This window comes from Aythya fuligula, chromosome 13 (genome assembly GCF_009819795.1).
Source record: "Aythya fuligula isolate bAytFul2 chromosome 13, bAytFul2.pri, whole genome shotgun sequence".
NCBI classification, from domain to species: domain Eukaryota; kingdom Metazoa; phylum Chordata; class Aves; order Anseriformes; family Anatidae; genus Aythya; species Aythya fuligula.
The window spans coordinates 14,711,599-14,729,148 of NC_045571.1; the positions used below are offsets into that span (position 1 = coordinate 14,711,599).

At 42.1% G+C, this 17,550-nt stretch overlaps 1 protein-coding gene across 1 annotated transcript in view; it reads right to left on the reverse strand.

Annotated features, from left to right (window-relative positions):
- The window catches only part of MCF2 (MCF.2 cell line derived transforming sequence), a 56,146-nt gene that overhangs the window by 13,067 nt on the left and 25,529 nt on the right, over positions 1-17,550 (reverse strand). Inside the window, exons 7-21 of the mRNA XM_032196304.1 lie at positions 15,517-15,666; positions 12,611-12,735; positions 12,024-12,138; positions 11,527-11,646; positions 10,155-10,346; positions 8,842-9,033; positions 8,528-8,699; positions 5,481-5,569; positions 4,808-4,896; positions 4,511-4,577; positions 2,532-2,647; positions 2,348-2,417; positions 1,883-1,975; positions 1,472-1,564; positions 786-911 (exon numbers count right to left, since the gene is read on the reverse strand). Of these exons, the coding sequence (XP_032052195.1) occupies positions 786-911; positions 1,472-1,564; positions 1,883-1,975; positions 2,348-2,417; positions 2,532-2,647; positions 4,511-4,577; positions 4,808-4,896; positions 5,481-5,569; positions 8,528-8,699; positions 8,842-9,033; positions 10,155-10,346; positions 11,527-11,646; positions 12,024-12,138; positions 12,611-12,735; positions 15,517-15,666 (1,809 nt within the window). The remainder of the gene's footprint in view (positions 1-785; positions 912-1,471; positions 1,565-1,882; positions 1,976-2,347; positions 2,418-2,531; positions 2,648-4,510; positions 4,578-4,807; positions 4,897-5,480; positions 5,570-8,527; positions 8,700-8,841; positions 9,034-10,154; positions 10,347-11,526; positions 11,647-12,023; positions 12,139-12,610; positions 12,736-15,516; positions 15,667-17,550) is intronic.

Here is a 17,550-nt window from a genome sequence, read left to right on the forward strand (position 1 = left end):
AAATCAATAAGAGGATTGTCCAAGCAATGAAGGGCAATAAGGCCAGCCCTGTTCCAAGGCACACCACTCTAAGAATAGGTCTTCCTGGAAGGATCAGATGATCTTTTGGGAGCAGTGGCGTGGTGCCAGGGGGGAAGAAGAGGTCTCAGACACAAGCCTACAGCTAGTCTTTGCAAAGAAATACAAGTCAATAATTGAAAGAAATAGGAAACTAAGAAAATTTGGCAGCTCCTACAAAAGTCCAGGTCAAGCGCTCTGGACAAACTAATTTTGTGGGAGGGGACAGATGAGAGTTGGGCCTAAACAGAGGTCTTGGAGAATGGGAAGAAAAGGGCTCTTCAAGGAGGACAGGACTGGGACCGGCAGCTCAGCCATACCCTCGTCCTTCCTTGAAGCTCTAGGGAAGACAATCACCTCAATGGGTAAGGATCAACATCAGCCTCAGGGAGTATTTAATTAAATGTTGAATGAGAAATGCTATGAAGATACCCTGGCTAAATCATAAGGTGAGCCATTAGAGAACTAAGGTGGATGATGGAAAAATGCTCTCAGGAACCACAAGGTGGCAAGTGTGGGCACCATGCAACTCCATGTGTTGTTTGGATGCAAATAGTTTCCAAAATCCTGAAATCAAATGGAAGACTGTCACCTGTAAGAGCTTCCTGATGCTATTCACTTTGTAACTGTTCTAAAGTAGTTTTTAGCTCATACATTCTGGGACACTATCCATTTCCAGTACATCATCCAGCATTGTACAAGGTTTCTTATTACCCAAATCTACTCACATCATATCCTGTTATTGAAATCTGATGCATAGAGTCATTGACTGACTTTAGCAAATCCAACATTGCAACCAGAGCTTCTTGAAGTTCCTGAACTCCATCACAGCTCGTGCTGTACTTTAGCAACTCCTGAAAATAGAAATGCAAGAGCACATGTTTGCACTTGAACAAAGCACACGTTTTTCCATCTCGCATGAAGTTTCCAATGCCCAAGAGCAAGCTGCACTCCCTGAGTTTCTTTTTTCATATGTCACCAGAAAGACTCATTCTAAGCAACAGTCAGTATGAGGTGTGGAACATATCTGTGAGGGAGGTGAAGCTTGACAAGGATGAATGCATTAAAGATTATGGGAGTTGCAACAACCCAAGCAGAAGACACATTGGTATAGTGTATTTCATTCATCATGCTCTTACAATCACCTCTGGTTCATTTTTCTTACAAATGCTTCTGTCATTCTGCATCTCTGAACAGATTCAGTCCTTCTCCCCATAAAAATGACTTGTTAAAAGCACACATTCCTTTTTCAGGTATGCGATTTTCATCCTCACTGAATGTCACAATGGAGGGCCAAGTTATGCAATATTTAATCTAAGGCTTGGTGCTGATTTACAGATAACCTTTAATTGAAAAATAAAATGGAAAATAGATCTATCTCCCAACGTCTTTTCACAAACAACTTATGAAATACCTTCAGAAGTAACTGGTATTTTGTCAGGCGCTGCACTGGCTTGAGCAAATAGGAATCCAGCCCGAGTTTGTGCTCTAATTTTCTTTGGCACTCCTGGAACAAAGGACTCAGATTAAGTAAGTCAGGTGCTAACTATAAGTACTTATTCCAACAGCATGAGTGATATAGATTGAGGACTTCACAGGTTTCATGTCAAAATTTCCTAAAGAAATTTCACAAAAACATGTAAAATAATATAATGAATGGTTGTGCTTTAAATTGTTTGTGTACAAGAAACTCCAACTGCTATTTTTGTCAGGCTTCCATGCAATGGTAAACAGAATATGCTGCAAAAACAGTGCAATGCTGAGGACAGCGTTTAGGACAAGTGTCCCAGGATGATGCCTGCCTTGATAGGAACCAATAGCTCACCTGGAAGAAGGTGCTTTCAGAGCACTGCCTCCACAGGGACTCCGAGCGGGGCTTGTTCTGACAGTATTTCTCATACATCTGAAAATCCTCTCGCTGTAAGGAAAACCAAAATGCAAGTTAGAGTCATGCATGCAAATCTGCCAGGCAGCTAAAGAGGGTAAACACCCAAACTGCAAATTTGCTTTTATCTCTGCTGCCAACTGTAACATCTGAAAGTCACAGAGTTTGGGTAAAAGAACCACTGCTGGGAACCAGAAGTCTCCTCACAGCAAGCCACGGTGTAGCCGTGACTGCTGCTTTCCCCCATCTGCTGCTGTCCACACAGTTGCATTCCCTGCCTTGCTGTTGGTATTACATATCAAAAGCACCTCACTCAGCTGACACAGCTGAGATGTTGCAGAGTGCAAAGCACAGCAGAAACATTGGCCTTAAAGTCTGCCTTATATGTGAAAATGAGTCACCAACCCTGTCTAGGAAACAAAATCCCACTCTCTCGGGTGCTCCCAGGCAGCTTTCCAAACTGTGCAGGAAAATTCTGCAAGAGACAGGGGAAGAGACAAAATGCAGCTGTGAGCAAGGTACTACTTGGGTATTTAAGCATTATAAGAAATCAGTGTGGCAAAGAGGGGGAACAGAGCCAGCATCATACTTGTTGTGGAAGTCATATATCTCAGGCATGTTTCCAAAAAGGACATCCTTCCTGTTCCTCAAGATGGGAGGCAAGAGAATGACCATGGCAGGGTTGTCCATCTCTGCTCTGTAGCCCTGCAGGAGGCAAAAAAGGTTCATCACTACATTTTTAAGGCCTTGTGAGCAGACTTTCAATAAAATATACTTTGTTTCAAGATTCAACATCCCTTTTATTTCTGTTTTTGTTTGTTTGTTTTGTTTGTTTGTTTGTCTCTCTAAATGCCTGTCTTTTAGCACATCACGCCTCAGTCCATGGGCATTTGTGGGCTGTGGACGAGCTGGGGAAGGGCTCCCATAGGGTGGGAAAACACCGCAGAGATGCTCTCTGTTCACAAAAGGCAAACTATTGCCACTTTCTGCTCACTACAGCCTGACTGCAGGAGAGAGGTCCTGAAGGAATACTTGTCTGGGTTAAATGCTTCTGCTGTTATGACCATGGGACACAAGTGACATCGTGTTTGTACAGAATGTGCAGTTACAGACACTCTCACGAGATCTGGTTTACAAGGTGATTTGTTACAAAGCAGAGATGGCTTGAGATCCTATACCAAAATCAATGAGTTTTTGCTTTAGCACAAGACACACTGAACACCAGGATCTCACTGTTCTTTGATTCTTGCTGCCTCAGGATTCCTGTCCTCTCGCTCCACCTGCCTCTTGAAATCACAGCCTCCCAAAAAATGAGCCTCTGCTACGTACCAGGGAAGAGCTGTAAGGGACATTATTACACTACTGACTGCTGGGCGGAACTAGGAAACAACACAAAGCTCCCTGCAGGAAAATCACATTACTACACCAATGCAAAAACAGGTACCAGATGTGGTAAATATCCGACATGAAGAACAGGGGGGAGGCAGAGCCAGAGCTCAGGACTGTCTCTGCAAAGAAAACATCAAGAAGCTATCGGCTCCAGCTCAGGCAGATAATGCTAGTCACCAAGTGCTGCACAGAAGTGAGGTCAATTTCACACAAGTAGCGTATGTTTGCAAAAATTTATTTAGTATGTACAGCGTATCTTCTTTGACTTTTCTAATTAATCTCTTATCCTAATTATGGTTGGAATCAGTACTCCCTCTACTAAGCAGGCATTCTGCAGTTGATTAAGAGTGCAGTAGAAGATAAATATCTGGAAAAGCAGTCAGTCATTTATATTTAACCACTGCAATGAGGCTTCACTCTTTAAAGGAAATGCTATTTTCAGAAAAGTTAAGTCTACCTGTAATTTTTTTTTCTATCTGGACTTGATGAACACAGCAATAAATCTGCATACCTGCCAACTGCTTTATCACATCAAGTGTGGTTTAACAAAATAAAAAACAATCAGTGCAGGGCAATTATGTACAATTACCTGCAGTTGAACAGATTTACATGTTGTTTGCTGTTGAATCAGAGGAATGTAAGGGAGAAGAGGTAATTAACAGAGATTTGTTTTGGTCATCAGCAAGTGTCATTGTGGAATAAAGTACAAGTGTCTAAAACGGCGGTACAAGAAATTTTAATCTGGTTTCTAAACTAAGAAATGTGCTTTATACATTCACAAATCTCACAGCATTGAGAAAAAAACCTTTCAAAGATAAAATACAACTTTCTTTCTTTTGTCTCCAAAAGGTAAAAGAAATCAGGGAGCAGTTAAAAATACCAGCTTTTTGTACATTTTTACAAGCACTGATAAAACTAATTACCACTGCATTTGTGTACAAACAGAAGGCTTCTTCCTTATTCTAGATGAAAAGTTCATCCCGACACCAACTGTTCCTGCAGATGCCTCCAACTCAGAAATAAATGGGAGAAAACTTGAAAATTCATGACTGGCTGGGGATCTGACAGTTTGGTAGAAACCTGTCCCATCACATTTTTGCTTAGTATGACAGAGTGGCAGGTGCCCTTTTGTACAAATCACCAGGGAACAGTAGTGAGCAATTTGAAGAAGTCACTCACCGTCAGAACAGTGAATAGCTCCTCTACATAAACTCTCTCCGTTTCTATAAGCTCATTTATGACATGGCTATAGCAAAGAAAAAAATAGAAGTATATTATTTCTATGCCTGTAAAAAAAAGCACAAGCAATCTGCAGTTAAACAAGCCCAAAACATACTGTGATCTCATTAACAACCAATGTGGGGACAGCAGAATAGGCAAAAGGGCAAGAGGTGACATCCAGGACCAGATGGATGGTGCATGAGCTGGCCACAAATAGCCATCATTTTGAGTGATTTAAACAGGGTGAAAGCTTACCCTTTTAGTATATCTAAGTTGTCATCACTGTCTGAAATAAACGATTGTAAAGAATTCCTTTTTTCCTGATAGTCATGCATTACTTCAATCTGGAAAAGAAATGGGATAAAAGAAATGGGATGCACTAGAAAAAGCTGCAGAGAAGTCACTGCAGGGGCAGGATGAGCCCAGCCCTTGATGTATAGGAACTTTGGGGGGGGAAGGATGAAATACACTGCCTTTTAAGAAATCCTTTGTGCCACAGAACTTTAAAAGGGCATAGCCTATACTGGGTAGCCAAATATTCCTAGAAATTACTCTGCTACATAAAATCTGGACATACTGGCAACATTCACTCATGCAGAGACCAGGGAACAGGTTCCACAGGGGAAATATTTCTAGATGCGGAGTTTTCCAGACAGACATCACTGTTATGCAAATGCAGGCAATAGCACACAGGAGATCAATATCTGTGACTTGGAAAAACAATCCAAGAAGATCTAAGATGCTGGACAAATCAAAATAAACCCCAGGGATATGAAAGTGTAAATATTATTTAAAAACAAACAAAAAAAGAATATTAAGGAAAAAAAAAAAAAAGCTTCAAATCCAAAGTGTGAGCTCAATTTTTAGAAGGATTTCAACTGGGATCTTAATCTATGAAACTCGTTCAGATTTCACTAATAATTTTTACCTTGCGAGAACTTGGAGTTTTTCTTGATGTTTTCTTCCCAGGGAGAGAGAGGTCAAATGAAAATTTCAAACTGGAATTAAAATCCACACCTTGGGTAGAGAAAATAAGAATTCCATAAGGTACTTTTATAGCGATGGAGATGATTCACAGAGAAACTAGTAAGTCACAAAGAAAAATGGGATACATTTTAGGAACAAATGATTAGTTAGCTAATACTACAAGCAAAGTGACAAGGCAAAGGGTATCTCAAACAATGATACTGAATACCAAATAACACAGGTCACGTGGATAGACATAAAGGCCATAAAGTAAAATCTAATCAGAAGAAACAAACTGTACATTTTTACCAAAAGGGAACACTGTAATCAACATCTAACGAAGTCTGTGAAGCTTTTGTGAGTGATAATGATAAAATCAAATCAACTACCAGAATACCACCTAGTGGGATACTGTATTAAAGTCCTTTTATTAACAGAGGATGAGATGCTCAGCTGATATAAACTGTTTGAACAATGCTGATGCAGAAGAGCCACATTTGCAAAGCAATGAGCAAAAGATGCAGTGAATGAAATAAACACAGTGTAATGCAAATTGAAGTGGGCAGCAGGCACCCAAGCTTCGGATTGTGCTGGTTAAATACAAACCATTACGTATCATCACACCAACAGGGCTTTAGACCCCCACTTGTGAGCATGCTGAATGCAGAAGGAGCGGACCGCTGGAGAGCAGGTCGGAGATGTGTGTGGGATGTGTCCCACCACAGACCCAAAGACCCAAAAGAAGCCCGGATTTGCCAGGGGTCCTACTGGGAGACACCCACCGGGAGCATGGATAAACAGGGCAGATGAGAGACCCATCAGCTGCAGCTCTGTTTTGCTGGCTGGGGAGCTCCTCCTGCAACAGAGGGACTTTACTACAGCGCTCGGGCTTTGCTGCAGCCTGCCATACCCCTGCCACACACCTCACTATGTTTTATGGCTCAAGGTGGGGTGGGTTTATTTCTTTTTTTTCTCCCCCCAGAAAAAATAGGTTCCAAACTTAGAACCACACGTAGCAGCTAGGGCTTCAAATCCATGGCAAACATGAAAGAGGAAGTGTCTGTCCTCAGAAAAAAAAAAAAAAAAAAAAAAAAAAGAATAAAAAGAAAGGAAAAGAGGACGGCTGTAACACGCTCAGACGTGGTTTGGTTTCAATCCATGCCATAAAACTCATAAAACTCACACATCTCAAAGCACTCCCGGTGGAGCCCAGCATGCATCTTTGACACTGCACATCACACCAGCAGGACTGCAGCCTTTTGATGTTCTGTGTCAAACGGAGGCCTTATTAAAAAGCCCTCTTGGCATGATTTATGCAGAGAAGGGCCTTTTGTCTTTCCCCTCTTGCTGGCTATGCTCATTTCAACATATTTCATCACTTCTTTCAGGAATATGATTAATGGAGGATACCTGTGCTTTGCAGGTGATTGAGTGCCTGTGCTAAAAAAGCAAGCGTTGCATAAAGGTGTATTAAATAAGATCAGCCAAGTAATGATGGCCTCACAGCATCCCATGGAGGTGGCCATCCATTTACCCCTAATATTTAAATCACAGATTTCTCCTTAATACTTTCTTGTGTTTAGAAAGCTGAAAAAGTTCTGTTAAGGCAACATTTTAGTTTAAAGACTTGGAACTTTTTTCCTGTTTGAAAGGGGTTCAGAGGGTAGGGAATGTGGTATTGGCTGGGGAAAAAGAAAATCTGGGATTGATTTGCTGCACTGGCCTGTGCTCCATCCCACTCCATCTACTTTCGTTTCTACCCCTCCACCAGCATGGTTATTTTCCTTAGTAGCTCCCTGAATTGGAACCACTTTTACTGTTTTCATAGCACCTACCACAATCCACCATAACCGATATTTATTAATTAATCATAAACATATTTGTATTGCAGCAAATCACCAGTGTTTAACAGTTTTATGCCATCAGATCACCTAAGCTAATGTCCCCTAATAACTTAGCATATCCCTGATTTAAAATATGTGAACATTACTTTAAAATACTTCTGAATTCTGATACGTACAGGGCTGTTAAGGATGGAAATTTTAATGTTATCAATTAAAGCTAATATTGTGCCACATCCCATTAACAAAATCAAGGCAGAACATCCAGTGACATCAGTTCAATCAGAATTGGTACCTTTATGGGTATTAACTATTCCATAATTGGGATTTAAGGAAGACATTCTCAAAGAATCAAAGGGAGTTAAGCATCCAGCTTCTCATTTATGTTCATGAGATTTGAGCTTCTCATTTCTCCAGGCTCCTCTGCAAACATCAGTCTAATTTTATGTCAGTTCCAGCTCAAGACAATTATGGAGATTGTCACTGAGAATAGGTATATAAATAGGCTTTAGGCTACAGAATAGGCTAAAGAATTTATACTACTTTTTCTCTTTTTGCCCTGCAGTACTAATTTCCCAGTTCATACCAGTAAGATGCTCAGAAAGCAGAAGATGCACTGCTTACAGCTGCCTTTTTTCACTGAGTAGAAAGTGAAAACAAATACCAAGCAACAAATACCTGAGCCAACCTGAGCTGCAAAATGTGCATGATGCATTTCTACACACGGAGCGCAAAAAACATCGCATTCATTTTATCTACTCATCTTTCTCCTTTCTGCGTGGTCATCTCATACAAAAAAAAATAAAATATCCTAAGAATTTTGGAAGCTCTGATACTTCACGGTTTGGAAAAACAAGCAGCATCTGAGAAACTGCTCAAGCCCTTCTTGTGGCTAGGAAGTGCAAATGAAGCTAGCACAACGGCACAGAGCGGCTCATGACCAACTAGCCCATCCATTCAATATTTGGGTTCCACATCTCATTCCTCACACAGAAATGGAAAGCTGAACACAAACATTTGAAAGATAATAGATGATCTCATACATTTCTTATTGCAAAACTCTGTATCTGCCAGAGCAAGGGCTGGTTGGCTCATCAAGTTGCGTTACTCTTCCTAGCTGAAAGCAAAATTACTATCTGAAAACACCATAAACTTGGAGATATTTTACCATGTTTAGGAGAGAATAATGGTGATTTTGATCGTGGAGGATTTTCTGGCCGAGGGGCTACTAACTGGACAGGACGCACGTGTTTATCCAACAGCTTCTTGAAGCAAGACTGCCGATTCTCAAACATGCTTCGAACATTTTCAAGTTTGACCTGCACTGACTGTATCTGGCACTGTAGAGTGAAAAAGATTTCTGTGATCACATAACTACTGTTATTATGCACTTTGACCCAAAACATAGAACTATAAAACCGACAACACAGTCTAATCTTACTTTTTACTTATGTAATGAGGAATTTGGGGGGGGTTGCTTACCTTTAATTCAGGTGTTAAGACTGACTCAAAGTCATATTGTAGTGCTTGGGGATCATAGTTTAAGTATGATGAAGAGCTTTCTAGAAATCTTTCTATGTCCTGGAGAGCTTTCTGAGCACCTTCTTTAGACTGGCACTTGTCCATCTGCTGGTTGGCAAGCAGGTAGGCACCCTCATCACAGCACTGCAGGGCCTGGGGGCAAACACAGGGAGTGAGACTGTGAGCCCATACTAAACCAAGGTACTTGTGAAAAGTATCATTTACTGGATCTCCATCTTCAACATGGAGATGATCGGTACTCATAAATACTCATAATAGTCAAAATCATTCATGTTTAAAAGAAAAAATAGGGATTTTAAACTGGTCTACAGTTCTACATGTAATGTAACTGTGGTGGTGTGTGTAGGAGTTCAGCTGCCTAGCAAGGTAAAACCATCACAGTAACACATGCAGGTACCAGATGAATGCCAGGCTTGGGGTTCAGCCAGCCCTTGCACAGTGGCACACACTGGTGTGGAGAAGATGATGCATCCAGGAACTACAGAGGACTCCCAGTGCAAGGGCTGTTAGCAGGCAGGCAGCAGGAGCCACACTGTGCTCCAGCAGGACCACCAGCACCAACTGGGAGCGCAAGGAACCCAGGAGAGGACACCGCCCTGCAGCAGAGAGGCTGCCAACAAATCCCTGCAGATTAATGCAACGTTAAAGTGAAGAACACAGGAAAAAAAAAAAAAAAAACAAGTTCCTTAATCACCCTAAACAGTGAAATGGAACAGGGTCAAACTTCACTGCTTCTCTCAGTGGCCTTAAGCATACTACAGCTGTGTGCCTTCTGGCCTAATTAGCATTAATTTCCTTAAATGAATTTTTTATGCTGATTAAGATATCAAAGAGTGCTGGAGCCACATGACTCCACTTCCACACTAGCACGCAGCAGCTGTGTCTATCTACCTATCTGTCATCTTAGTTTACAGTCAGCTGTGTTCATTCTTAATAAATTGTTAATAAAAAAGAGAGAGTTTATCTGAAAACATTACCTCTATTGCACTGGGTATGGAAACCTTGAAAGTCAATTGATACACCAATGCTCCATGAAAGCTAATTTTTGGCGTTCTGAATTGCCCTCTGGAGATGCTCACATCTTTCTACTGACAATTCATAGGACCAGCAGACACCTGTTTGCTAACTTAGAGAGGAGCAAAGCACTTGTCAGCCTCACAGTGGAGGAACACTTTCCTGAACTGCTGAAGTGAAGTTGCAAATTTCAGATGCTAACCATCCACTTCCCAGGGCACCAAATCTCTGAGCTCTACCTGCTGAAGGCGGGTATGAAGATCCAAGGTCTTCTGCAGTCGCATCTGCTTCCTTTTGATTTCATCAGACAAGACATCAGAATGGTGCCGCAGCTCGTTGCATTGCTGGCAGATTAAGTTGAGTGCGTAGTGATGATTTGCTGCTAGCTGGTGTCCATGTAGTATCACAACCTGAGCCTTCCCTATCAGATCCTTTAGTGAAAGGAAGAGAATAGATTGCACACTTACTGAAGTAATGCCAAAATACCTACATATAACAACATGCACTTGCTCTTCTTACCAGATTTCAGGTACGCATGGAGATGACTGCCATTAGGAGTAGCCAGAATGGGTGGCTTATGCAGGATAAAATGGCACCCATCATCTGGGAAAAAAAAACTTTTGCTATCCAAAAGGAGGATGAAGAAGACGACAGTATTTCACCAAGCCAGCAATGCTGCAAATGGCTGCTGGCAACGTATAGCTGCCATTTCCAGGAACTGCATTCTAAAAAAAATGTAGCTGATGTCCAGTTTAGGCACAATATGCTCATAAGCATGAAAGGGAATTTGAGCAGCTAGGGTTTGTGGTGAAAACAAACCAGGTTCTTTACAGCAAAGCTTGATGCAAAGAACATGCTGTCTTGTCTGCACTTCCTGGTCAGCGTAATGGTTACGTCTTCACCAGGCTTGGCTTTCTGCTGAGGCTGCTTCCCTGTTGCACACTGTCTGCCAGGCCTTTTGTTCCTCCTCACTCTCTCAATAAAATTTCTTCCAAATGGCCAAAAGTCTTAGACACCTCCTCTCCCATGACTCCCATTTTCAAAGGAACCTCTGGGGGTTGTGCCCAAATCCCTCACATTCTCACTGCCCTGGCCCGCTTGCCAAGCACCACCTTTTGCAGAAGTCACATCCTCAGTTTGGCGCCTGTGAATCATCTCACTTCACCGTTCTCTCTGCTACATCTCTTAGCCTCCATCCATATGTTACGTTCAAATTGCAGACACTTCAAGATAGCAACTTTTTTGCCTCTCCATGTGCCTGGTAACAAGTCTGCCTATTAGCACTGCTAAAAGCACTTAACATATAAATAATTCTTCTTCCAGCTCATTAACTCCCACGCCTCCCCTATGTTCAGACATTTATCTGCTCTGGATTTTCGTGGTGGCTCAGCAATTTATTTTAACTGTGATAATTAAATACCCTGTTCCTGGTTTTCAGCGTGATCACAGTGTTGCTGTGCAGAACAGAGAGACATGAAATCAATCCTGTCTTGCAGCCACTTACCAACAAATTACACCAGAATCAGGTTGTTTTAGAAAAACACCTACCACAAACATAGAATGTGCCTCTTTTGTTTCATTAGTGTATCTTTCAGTGGTAGATTGTCTCACCTGAGCCATACCATCAAAATGACTCAAGTCCTTGAGCCTCTGTTTCACTTGTGAGACACTGTCTCCAGTGTCGGGCAGTTCCGCCTGCTGACCCATTAAAAATTCAATGGCATTCTTGACCTAGACATGAAAAAAAAAAGACTGCTGCAAAATTATACAAAGCATAGACAGAAGATCATTCTCAGACCAAAATTAATCACACTTTAGCTGACTGTTAAATCCAGTAATAAAACTAGTGTCCAAGAGCTAATTTCTAAATTCAAAGATGCTTCTGTCAGCTAAATCTATGTGACTGCAGGGCAGTGATACCTAAATTAGCTCTGAATGAAGAAGCACAGTGGTTTTCCCAAGTTAGCTAGCTCTGCTATTCAGATGCAAGGAGCAGCAGCATAAATTAAACACTCAAAATAAAAAGCCAAAAAAAAAAATATCTCCCTTTTCCCCTCCTTTTCTTCCCCAACTACTTCTGCCAACAGAAGTAGTGCATCTGATCATACCTCTTGAAAACTTTGCTCAAACTTCCATAGTTGTAAATATTGCTCCATTTTTAACTGATGCTTTTCCCAGAAACCATCAAATGCAGTCTCCATCTCACGCAACTGACCAAGTAGCCTTGAGTACAGAAAAAGGACAGGATTAGAACAGCTTGTAAAAAGAGGACAAACAGATGGACAAACCATAAGAAGATCATCTATTCAGGACTCCATCTCTCAGGAGAAATCAACAGACATGCATATATGGCTTGTGAAGATCTCAGAGACTTTTCATGAAATCACCTCTGCAGACAACAGTATCTGGGTGAAGACGTTGTTGCCATCTCTGTTTTATCAGAATAATATCCGAGAGCCTTGCATGGGAGAACCCTTCATCTACCCATCAGCCCCATCATATAAATTCAAAAAAATATCAGATTAAGTCCAAGGTGCTTGACAGAAGTTATCCAGCAATTCAGTGGGTCTGGAGCAAAACTCTGGTATTTCTGTCTGTACCTTTTTGATAGGCTACCTAAGCAACACATCTGTATTCAAATAAATTGAGTGTTTCCATTGAAAAACAAGGCAAATTAGCAACATGCTGCACTCACCGATTCACAGTCTCCCAGTCCCCAGGCCTCTCGCGGTGCTGGTCCTGACTGCATTCACCCACCTCAGGCTCTTCTAAACTGCTTAAAAGCAAGTTTCCTTCTTTTGTGACTGCTGTAATATCTTCCTGTATAATGCAAAACATTTCTGGCTCAGGTTATTTCTGTGAGGTAAGGGTAAGTCATTTCACATTGCTCTTGCCTACATTTCCCTGACATAAAGCAGAGCACTGGTATCCATCAGACCAAAGGACTCCCAGCAAACATTTTAGCTTCCTTAAACCTTGGAGCTGGGGGAGGCTAAACTATGAACTCGTCACCATGCTGGCTGGGAATTGGCATGCATAAAAACATGAAGCCATAAAATGATTCAAGATGCCAGAGGGCAGCATTACTACCAGTCTGTCTTGGTGAGCAGGACGGTTTATCTATCTACAGGTTCATGTTTTCAAGAAAGTATTTCTGCAGGTTAGGAATGTGCTTTTCCACCTAGGTCTTCATAGGAGGTTGCTAGAATAGCATCCCACAGTGGTGTAATGCCGGGACAGAGACAGAGCCTGTATGTAGAGAGGCAAATCAGCACTTTCAATGCAACCTACGCTTAGAGAAAATTCAAAAATGTAGTGTGTTCATCAGTATCAGATGAGGCACTCTGTCTGTCCTGCCATGAGCACAGCCCCAAAGCAAACACGTGACAATTTATTCAATTATTTTCAGAAAGAAGAGACCATACGCAGAGATGAGAAGGAAGCAGAAAATAGATGTGGCTGATGAACTGAGCTGGAACAACCACTGAAAGAGAGTGCCACTTCCTGGAGGAGAAAGAGTCCATCCCAGACAATGACCAGATTTCTATTGCAAGAGAAACAATGGCAAAACAATTTTTGGGAGAAGATTCAGAAAGCACCGTCTTACTTAAACTTCTGCCTGCCCCAGATTGCTCACAGCAACCTAAACCTACGAGCATCTTCAGGTCAGCAAAGCCTTCTTCCGAACACAGCAGCCCAGGAGTAGATGGCCATGGCCACAGGAGATTCTCCTCTCCTGCATATGAAGTGTCCACTGACAGTTTCCATCCCTGTCACTAAAACTTCATGGAAGATGACTGCAAGGAAAAACAACTAATCTTTTTGACACTACCATGCACAGCAGACTCAAAAGAGGAGTTGCACAGTATTCTTTAGACCATGGGTAGCTGCTATTTCATTGTGTTACACCTCACTCTCAGACACCAAAATTCTGCTTTTGATTCAAAGCCTTTCATTATATGTCAGACAAAGTAGCTGAACTCTCAAACAGGTGCTAACATGATTTTGTCCCATTCAGTATATTAAAGAGGTTAATTTTTCAGTTACTCTGTTTAATTAATTTCTGTCAGTTCTTCATTGTGTTTTCAACTAGCTTCTGTTCAGTATCACAGCTACATAAATTATCCTGATCTACTCATTATTTGAATTCAGGAATCAGCTGTACCAATCTTTTGGTTGTAAAGAGAAATACAAAGATCCCATGTCTTGCTGTCACCACAATCTGTGCAGTTTCTCATCTGCTTTCATCTTTCATGGTCTTAGAAGGAACAAAAAAAGAAAAAAAAAAGTCAATGGAACTGATTTTAGTTGGAAGCCAAAGAATGTTTTTGATATTTTAAATTAATAGATGAGGCATTAAAAGCAACAGATGCTTTGTATTGAGCACTGCTGTGCTTTATATGCAAATGAATACACATGACATGTTTTATTTCACCACAGAGAAAAGTATATATTACTGATTTGTTTATATACAGGACTAAATTGTGTAATCCATATTTCCTCCCTACACTTTGGACATAATCCTAAGCACAAAGTCTAAGTCAGTCATACACCAACATATGTAGCAGCTGTTTTATGACAACTCTGTTCGTTTCCAAAGAAGAAATAAAGGACCTCTCATTAGCTATAATCTCACTTCCTGTACGTATGTGCATGCCCATACATACGTACCTACACACAGAACCCTTCGGATGTCATTTTGCATATTTCTAACTGGTAGCCTCCTGGGAAATCACTGTCACTTGGACGACAAATGATTATAAATGAAAACAGATACACTTATTTGATTTATGTGAACGCATCCTGCCATAAAGCAGAGGACCTCATTCTTCAACTGCACAGCACTGCTATTAGCACAAGAATCATTTTGAAGTGAGGGCTTGGGGACGTGCCTATGCTGTCCCCAGAAAGATGCAGGAGCAGCAAAAACAACAGCGTGATAGCAGCAGCTGGCTGCTCTACAGCTTCCACTAAATCCTATAAAAATTTAATCAGTCAAAATAGTTGAAAAAAAATCTTAAAATATTAAAGAAAAAATGTTGTTTAATATGAAACATGAAGGCTCACAGGGGTCACGTCAGGAGTGCTCTGTACTGTACCCTCACAAGAAATCTTCACCTTGCATGCTCTCAAACAGTTTCCTTAAGTCCCCCTGGGGAAGCAACACACAGTAAGTGTGCAGCCCTGCGTGAAGGTGGAGGGAGCTGGGGACAAATCATTCCTCTAGACCTGCTCATGGTCTCTGCTTGAAACTTTCTTCAGCAGTGGGAATGAAGCGGAGGGAACCCCAGCTGGGGCAAGCAATGAAGCCTCCCAGCTGCCTTGCTGCCAGAGGGGCAAGCAAACCCCAGAGGAGCAGCACATTTTAGACATCGTTTTCTGTATCAAGTAAGGAGGCATCTGCTTTCTGGATGGTAATTTACTTGAATGCATGACAAATGCATGTATAATACACAGACAGTCATGCTGTTTTATTTTGTCTCTCAACACAGACACATGCTTGGGAGGGATGGAGGAGCGGGCATCAAACACAGAGGCAGTCCAGCCCCAGAAATTCCTTCGTGCTATGCAAACAGCGGCTGAGCTTGTGATGAGACATACCTTGAGCTGGTAGTACTTTTCAGTGCGCAGGGCCAGGATGCGCTCAATTGAATACATGTCATCTGGTAGTTCGGTCTCTGCCAGCTCCGTGCCAAAAGATTGTAACATCTGTGCAATTTCCTTCACAGTTAGCGCAAAGCTCTCTATTGCCTGGTGGGAGACAATAACTGCAATCAGCTCGGCATTTGGGATATTCCTACAGCTCGCTAAGAGTGCACTAAGAGCCAAGGCTGCCAGTGAGTCTAGCAGCCTGCTCTTGAAGAGGTGGGTGGGAGGTCCACTGCTGATGCATCTGTTCTGTGCTGTGGTGTGCTAGCTAGTGGCCACCAACACACGGCCAGATGGCTTTTAACACAGTCTGAATCCACAGCGGGGACTTAAATTAATATTGGGGACAAATAACCCATGCTTTTTCTGCTGCCTGTTCTTGTGCACTGTGAGATTTTTCCTACCATGCTTTAGAGGTTTGTGGCAGAAGCCACCATAGGATCTGTCTTACAAATTCCTTTTCTACCATCATTCTCCTCTGGTTAACCCACACCTGGAACCACCTGCAGACAGAAGGACTTAGGGGATGCCTTTGGCTTCCTGCTGATGGATGTTTCCAGCTCTGCAAGCCAAAATAGCAGGTTACATCACAGCCACCTCATCCGCAGCTACACCAAGAAGACAAGGGACATCTGTCCAAACAACTAACCCCAGCTTTCCTTCAGGCATGGGCACAGACTTGCCACAGCTACGTGCTGTTATGATGGCAGAGCTGCCCTGGCCCCCTGGTGAGACCCATCCCCATTTGGCACTGTGCAACCCCAGCTCCTGGTGAGCTGCAGCCCCAGCAGCAGGGAGCTAAGCCGTGCACTGGAGACAAACTGCAGACACTGACATTGGGATGGAAATGAGTGCTGCTGGGAGCTGTGCACGCCAGCCAGATCCCACGCTGCAGGGCGAGGTGGGGCGCTCCCAGTCCCGTTCTTTGCTCTGATCTTCCCACTGGTTACACTAAAAGGAGAGGGCGAAACCTCTCGTTGCCTCAGCTGCTACCAGACGGTTACATCAGTGAGGAGCTACCCATCTCCTGCTCAGCTGGCAAAAAATTACTGTTTTGTGGCATGCCTGGAGGGTGCTGCGTGAGACCCACCTTCCATAGCCATGCTACATGACAAGTGGCACGGCTACAAAAACAAATGGTCACCCCGGACTTGAAACCCTGTCCATCAGGAACAAACAAACAGCTTTGTCTCTACTTTTAGGAACAGGATAATATACTCAAACATAAGTGACTGCATTTGTGTTCCATTTAAACAGCATGTATTTCCCTTGGAAATTTCAGGAAATGTTTTATGAGCACCTTATAAGGACATTTTAGAAGATGTTTTTAATACGGACACTTATCTTAACACACACAGATATGTTCTAGAAGCTCATCTTTTTCTTAGATTAACCCTAGCATTTTTGTCATTCATTTTGTCACTTCTGTCTCAAAGTGTGAGAGCTATGTCATTGTCACTGTAACACATTGTGCAAAAGAACAAAACTAAGAGCCAAAAATCTTAAAAAATCATGAAAGTGGCAATGCGTCAGTGCAAATTGGCAAAAAGTTAATGGCAGAAGCACTAACTTGAACCATTCCAGCAACAATGTCTTGGGCTTTTGTCTTCATGCTGAGATGTACATCCTGTTGCTGCAGGACACGGGGCACAAGGATTAGTCTAGTAGTTATCTTCATTGCTATTTTATTACCAGTAAAGGTAACTGGGAACTCAACCTGCCATTAATCTGATAGACAAACTCACAGTAAAAACTAAGAACGTAGAGGAAGGACAGAAATGCATGGCAAGATGCAGCTCAGGGAATTAAATGACCGATTCCACAAACATCCTGGCAACATTAAAGGAAAATTCTTGCAAAGGAAAAAAAGAGGGAGAGGGGTGTCTGAATTCAGTATGCAGACAGCATTCTTACTGCCCTAGATCCCAAACACATTTGTGGTATTAATCACATGAAGCAACCATTATAAAAAAAGCCTATTTTGTA